At 43.1% G+C, this 6,469-nt stretch overlaps 2 protein-coding genes across 2 annotated transcripts; both read right to left on the reverse strand.

Annotated features, from left to right (window-relative positions):
- Window positions 1-1,535: 1,535 nt before the first annotated feature.
- LOC122544504 (histone H2A, sperm-like) lies at window positions 1,536-2,718 on the reverse strand. The gene is made up of 2 exons (XM_043683740.1): window positions 2,605-2,718; window positions 1,536-1,952 (listed from the first exon to the last, which is right to left on the reverse strand). The coding sequence occupies exons 1-2, from the start codon at window positions 2,716-2,718 to the stop codon at window positions 1,629-1,631; spliced, it is 438 nt and encodes a 145-aa protein (XP_043539675.1). The 3' UTR covers window positions 1,536-1,628.
- LOC122544598 (histone H2B type 1-O-like) lies at window positions 2,133-3,364 on the reverse strand. The gene has a single exon (XM_043683917.1). It carries the CDS (start codon window positions 3,342-3,344, stop codon window positions 2,964-2,966), a length of 381 nt encoding a protein of 126 aa, XP_043539852.1. The 5' UTR covers window positions 3,345-3,364; the 3' UTR covers window positions 2,133-2,963.
- Between the last annotated feature and the right edge of the window lie 3,105 nt (window positions 3,365-6,469).

A 6,469-nucleotide genomic window follows, 5' to 3' on the forward strand; every position in this document is an offset into this window, starting at 1 on the left:
TAAATTTGCAAGTATTCCTACACTATAGATAAGCAGCTATTCGGCCAATCGAGACTCTACTGTTCTGCAACTTGGTCAGCCCCTGTAAAGAATCGCGTCGTCATTTGTAATTGTAACATGTCGCAACAGTATTAGGTCATTCTGCCCATCCAGTTTGTTCTGCCATTCGATCATTGCTGACATTTCTCAAACTTACTCTTCTGTCTGTTCCCCGTAACCTTCGTTCCTCTTTCTCGTGAATACCTGTCTAGCTCAGTAATAATACCAATGCGTACTTGGCTGTCCATGTCATGAGTAGTAATTAGTAAAAACTTATTTTGGAATCCAGACATTAATGTTACATATTGCAGTATCCATAATTCCGAGACATGATCTTCGGCTCAGTTTTGTTTCTGGGAGCCTGCGGATATGTTGTAATGCTCGTTCTTTCCATCTGCCTGTTCGGGGAGTGATTACAAATAGTCTTCGGGCAAGTAATAACCTGGATGAAATAAAAACGTGGTTCTGTAATTTGATCCGTGTACACTGTATTAACTTTTAAGGTGTTTCAATCGGCGGGCTTTCGATTGATTCACGGCGGATACGAGTCCGTTTGCTCATCCAGAGAGACATTAGTATTTCTATCGGAAGTTAGCGTTTCTATTGGCAGTGAATTTGCAACTTATGAATCTTCATTCAGGGATTGCGGTATGTATGAAAATATAGTAATAAGAAGTGTGATTTTATCATCAACTCTTAATATTGCGTTAGTTATTTCTGGAAAAACCCCATCTCCTCATTGACTCCCTTTGTGCTGAGGTGGAGGCAGGAGAGAAAGGGAAAAAAATAGCGCCAAGAGATCAACGGTTCATTTTCAAATTTGAAAATGCCCGCCATCACGTATAAAAGAGCAGAACGTTTCACAGAGGAGAATGCATGAGCACGTACACGTTGATTGCTTTTTCGATTACGAAATTAAAGTTCAGACAATTCACTTCACCCCATTCCCGCCTTTACAGCTGAGAAATGCGTCACTGGTGTTCAATCTGTTCTCTCTCTCTCCAGAGGCAGGGGATAAAAGACTGAATATGAACCGAGCAGAGAATAAAGCGCACAGGCTCAGGGACCGTTCCTTACTGTATTCTGCAGCGACTGGCTCGTTACTGCACTGGGTCAGACCAGCTCTGAAAGGCATTGTGAATGTAATGTGAGGTCAAACCCGATCGGGATTGACGTCCGTACCGCCATTCTAAACTCACAGGATATGGTAACTAAAAACAGAGCTCATTCAGGCAATAAGAAATCCTGTAGTTCAGGACATTCGTACTATTGCATTTTATAATAAACTCTTCCTCTGCTCCCAGACTGTAACATATCCAAATAAATGGAGCGTGGAATTCACTGATGTCCGGATCAAAGGCGAAAGCTCTCCCCATTAAGAGGAAAATAATCAATCTGACAGCGAGTTTAGCCCCTTTCACAGATGCTGTGAGTGGCTCTTAAAAGAGCCTTTGGGTTGTCAAATTTAAGGCGAGGGTTCTCCACATTAAAGGGAAAATAATCAATCCGACAGAGTTTAGCCCTTTTCACAGACGCTGTGAGTGGCTCTTAAAAGAGCCTTTGGATTGTCAGATTCAAGAATGGTCTCTTCACTTTTTAGCGGCGCCCCCAGCGGTGGTTTTCTTGGGCAGCAGCACGGCCTGGATATTAGGCAGCACCCCGCCCTGAGCGATGGTCACCCCTCCCAGCAGCTTGTTGAGCTCCTCGTCGTTGCGCACGGCCAGCTGCAGGTGCCTGGGGATGATGCGGGTCTTCTTGTTGTCCCGGGCCGCGTTGCCGGCCAGCTCCAGGATTTCAGCCGTCAGATACTCCAGCACCGCAGCCAGATAGACCGGCGCTCCGGCACCCACACGCTCAGCATAGTTACCCTTTCTCAGGAGCCTGTGAACACGGCCCACCGTGTTCAGCCCCTCCTAATGTTCCAATTCCCAATCAGATATCTGCCTCATTCCCCAATCCGGAGAGGGCCCGGGGAGGAGGGCGGAAAGTACCGGCGCCAAATCATCAACCGCTATCTTTCAAATTTGAAAAGCCCGCCAGTTTCCAAACAAAGGAGTATGTCTTACACTAAGAAATAAGTACAAAAAACTGAATAAGTTTAAAAAACATTAATTCTCATGTTAATTTAGTTTTAGTTTACAAATGTGTACTTCACACGGTCATACTCTCCCAAATTTGCCGACCTGTATCTGTCCATTTCTGATCTGGAGAGTGGGTTGTTTTTTTTTAAATCTTAGAGGCTGAAACAAAACGGGCCAAACATTGCAGTCTGCAAGCTGTCTTTTCACTTCACATTTCAGTAACACCCCGGCATGTTGATAAAGCAGCACACAACATTCTTCCAGCTCAGTATCGATGGCGAACACGGTGTTCAGACGATGTTTTAAAGATGTCCTCCCTTATCGGTTTCGATCAGATTCAGCAAAAATCTCCACATCTCAGTCCGTCAGCTGTTTGGGTGTACTCTCTGTTCACTTTGAAAACTTCTTACAGACAGCAGGAAGTGTATCCTGTAAAAGCGGAATAAATCCGCGCAATTTTTTTTTAGAAAACAGGATAAAATACATCAATTCGTGGACTGTGAAGCACTTCCGTTTGGTTTGCCAGGGTTAAAATAAGCGTTATCATTCCACCAAGGCCTTTCGCAACTTGAACAATTAAGGTGAAAAATGATTCCATATCGTTTTATCTGCTCTCTCGCTAGCGTTTATGAAGTCGCTCCCCCCACCCATCGTCGATTCGCACTTATAAAAATCACACACCGGCGCTTAATCTACTGCCTCTCTACTGACAGGGGAATACCTATGCAAACTAAAACAAACATTTCTTTAGAAATAGTTCAGGTCACTCTGGGAAGTTGTAGGTGGCTCTTATAAGAGCCTTTGGGTTTTGGATGTGTGTTTGCCTCAGTATAATGCAGTCCTTCACTTGGAGCTGGTGTACTTGGTTACCGCCTTTGTACCCTCCGACACAGCGTGCTTGGCCAGCTCCCCGGGCAGCAGCAGCCGCACGGCGGTCTGGATCTCCCGGGAGCTGATGGTGCTGCGCTTGTTGTAATGGGCCAGGCGGGAAGCCTCCCCCGCGATGCGCTCGAAAATATCGTTGACGAACGAGTTCATGATGCTCATGGCCTTGGAGGAGATGCCGGTGTCGGGGTGAACCTGCTTCATCACTTTGTAGATGTAGATGGCGTAACTTTCCTTCCTGGACCTTTTCCGTTTCTTGCCGCCCTTCGCTGGCGCCTTCTTGATGATTTTCTTTGCGCCCTTCTTGGAGGCTTGCTGTGCTTTCTTCTCATCAGCCATAGCGCCGCTCACTTTCAGACACAGAATAAGGGAAAGCGGGCTCGGAGCTCCCTGTTTATAGGCTGACGACGTCAGCAATGCTAATGAGGGATGTGGTAAATCCGTTTCCCGATTGGGTAGTTTACACTGATATATTTAACAAAATCTCAGTCTCTCTGATTGGTTTATGCGGTATCCAATGTGGATCAGTCAGAATCTGCAACGAAATGTGAAGTGGACGGTGATTTTGTTCCTGTCAGTCTGACTGAAGGAGATTTGTTTTGTGTCTGTGATACAGAAAGTGACTGTGGTATTGGCTCGGTTTCCTTTTGCTCGTTGTTGTGATGATGTGGGAGTGGAAGGGTGTGTTTGCAGCTCTGCATGTCTGTTTCTGGTCCTCTGTATGGGCTGGAATTAACGCAGAACTTGTCACTTTGTGAAAAAAAAACTTCCATCCATTTGAAATAGTGATTACATTTGTTGTCAAGTTACACAGTCAACTGGAACCTGACCGTGAGTGTTTTCTACCCTTGGGGTTGATGTAACTCGTTCTCAATTGCACGGAGTTGAAGACAAATGAAAAGAAAAAGTTTCTATGTCATATTTTTCTTGAGTCACGACTTGACTGTGGGATGAATATATTTCTGAGACCTCGACTGATACTGTGTGCTTTGCAAGTACCTGCAGTGTAACTGAACCACGTTGCTGCACTTTCCATTTAGGCGTCATGCACTCTCATGTAGGGATTTATAGAATTTCTCAGTCTTATGCGAATACCTGTTAACCAGCAACTGTTAGCATGCTATGTATATATGTTACTTTAACTTTGTATCTGTCGTGTCCTCATTTACACATTTGGCATTAACTCAACACCTGTCCACCGAGGTTCTGGTCCTCTGTGTAATAGGGCAGAGTTTCGGGCATAAGCCCTTCTTCTCCTGAAGAAGGGCTTATGCCCGAAACATCGATTCTCCTGTTCCCTGGATGCTGCCTGACCTGCTGCGCTTTTCCAGCAACACATTTTCAGCTCCTCTGTGTAATAGTCAATTAGTGTTACTTCAAGAGAAGTTTTATTCAGTAACCATCAAACACTGATGTAAGCGGTAAAACATTACACGATTTGCCAGCCACTTAGAAATATTTCTCCAATCTGTGTCCCTAGGAGAAAGTGAGGATTGCAGATGCTGGGGATTGGAGGGCTTATGCCCAAAACTACGAGATGAAGGACCTATGCTTGAAACATCGATTCTCCTGCTCCTCAGATGCAGCCTGACCTGCTGTGCTTTTCTAGCACCACACTCTCGACACCAATCTGTGCCCAGATGTATTTTTGTAAACTCGATTTCACAGTCTTTACATGTCAGTATGTTACTGGACTGTAACTCAAACCTTCTTAAGTGTAACTGTAGGTGTCATCTATTGACATAAGAATGTGTTTCATGTCGTACCTACAATTTTGAATGTACCAGATACCATTTTGGACAGACTCGGGTAGGACTCACTACCCTCCAGTCCCTTACTCTATGAAAATCAACTTCTGCAAATTGAAGTTGAGTTTGGTAATTCTAATTCCAGCATTTCAATAAGGAATAACTTTTTGTACATTGTTACTGACAATATCTGCAATGTCACTACTGATGTGACATTGTTTATGCCAGTTTCTAGCTAATCAATAGTTGTACTATATCCTAACAATTTAGTGTCTTTGCTGTAGTTATTAATTTCTTTCAGGCTTGTGTCACTTTAAATATCTCAGAGCAGAAGCATGAGAAGTCTGTGGCATTTTCATCTGCCTGTGTATACTCTGTCATGAGATCACAAAGGCTTTAATTATGATCGTCATCTCATTTTGATGTTTAGTGCCCATAACCAAAGATTTCAGGCTTGTGTCACTTTAAATATCTCAGAGCAGAAGACCATTAGAAGCATGAGAAGTCTGTGGCATTTTCATCTGCCTGTGTATACTCTGTCATGAGATCATAAAGGCTTTAGTTATGATCGTCATCTCATTTTGATGTTTAGTGCCCATAACCAAAGACTCCCTTATGTATCAAAAAAAGATATATGGCTACATTAGCATAAATTAAGCTGATAACCCAACCCCACCTGCTCTCTTTGGAACAGATCAAGGGGAGAATGTTCTACATTTCTTTCTGAGACAGAAGGCTTCCTGTTCAAACCTGTGTCCCTTACTCTGGATTCTCTCATGAGCAGTGACATACTCCCAGCATCAACTCTGTCAACTCCCTTCAGATCATTTTCTTTTGTCCTGAAGATGATAAATTGTTCTTCAAATCTCCAGTGAGAAAATGCCCAACCATTTTATACTTGCAATGAGAGCCCATATATCAATCTACAGCTCTAAGTTTCTGCAATGTGAATATGAGAGTGCAGGTATCACTCTGTCCCAGTAAGATTCTGCTATGTGCATACTTGTGTGAAGTTATTACCCTATACCTGTTGGTTCCTACTGTGTGAATATGTCAGTTTCTGCTCTGTGAATGTGATAGTTTAATTACCAATCTGTCCATGTCAGTTTCTGCATTATTGAAACATGAACATAGTTATCAATGTCTACCTGCCATCTTCTGCTAAGTGAACATGTGGGGATCCGTATTGAAATGTACTTGTCACTTTCAGTGATATGAAATTCATGAGTGTAGTTATCAATCTTTCCCTGTCAGTTTCTGCTTTGTGAATGTATTGATGTAGTTAGACATCTGTACTGATGAAGGGGCTTTTAACCAAAATGTCAATTCTCCTGCTTCTTGGATGCTTCCTGACCTTCTGTGCTTTTCCAGCATCACACTCTCAAGTCTAATCTCCATCATCTACAGTCCTGACTTTTGCCCATCCAACAGCAGTTTCTGATCTGTGAATATGGAAGTATAGTTATTGATCTGTCCATCAGTTTCTCCAATTTTAATATGACAACCTATTTATCTATCTCTCCCGGTCAGTTTCTGTGATGTGAAGATGACAGTCCAATTATCTATCTGCCCCTGTCAGATTCTGCTGTGTGAATATGAGTGTTTCATTATCAGTCCTTTCCTGTCAGCTTTTGCAACGTCAATATGATTTTAGTTATCAATCTGCCTCATTAGTATTGAGGTGAATATAAGAATGTAGTTATCATATACCTGTGA

This window comes from Chiloscyllium plagiosum, chromosome 50 (genome assembly GCF_004010195.1).
Source record: "Chiloscyllium plagiosum isolate BGI_BamShark_2017 chromosome 50, ASM401019v2, whole genome shotgun sequence".
NCBI classification, from domain to species: Eukaryota; Metazoa; Chordata; class Chondrichthyes; order Orectolobiformes; family Hemiscylliidae; genus Chiloscyllium; species Chiloscyllium plagiosum.

Bases quoted from the DNA above. Each gene is read 5' to 3' on its own strand.
- LOC122544504 (XM_043683740.1), bottom strand. From the start codon at position 2,718: ATGGAATCATTTTTCACCTTAATTGTTCAAGTTGCGAAAGGCCTTGGT. The intron at 1,953-2,604 runs GTATTTTATCCT...TTGGAACATTAG, and splicing joins TTCACAGTCCACGAATTGAT to GAGGGGCTGAACACGGTGGG.
- LOC122544598 (XM_043683917.1), bottom strand. From the start codon at position 3,344: ATGGCTGATGAGAAGAAAGCACAGCAAGCCTCCAAGAAGGGCGCAAAG.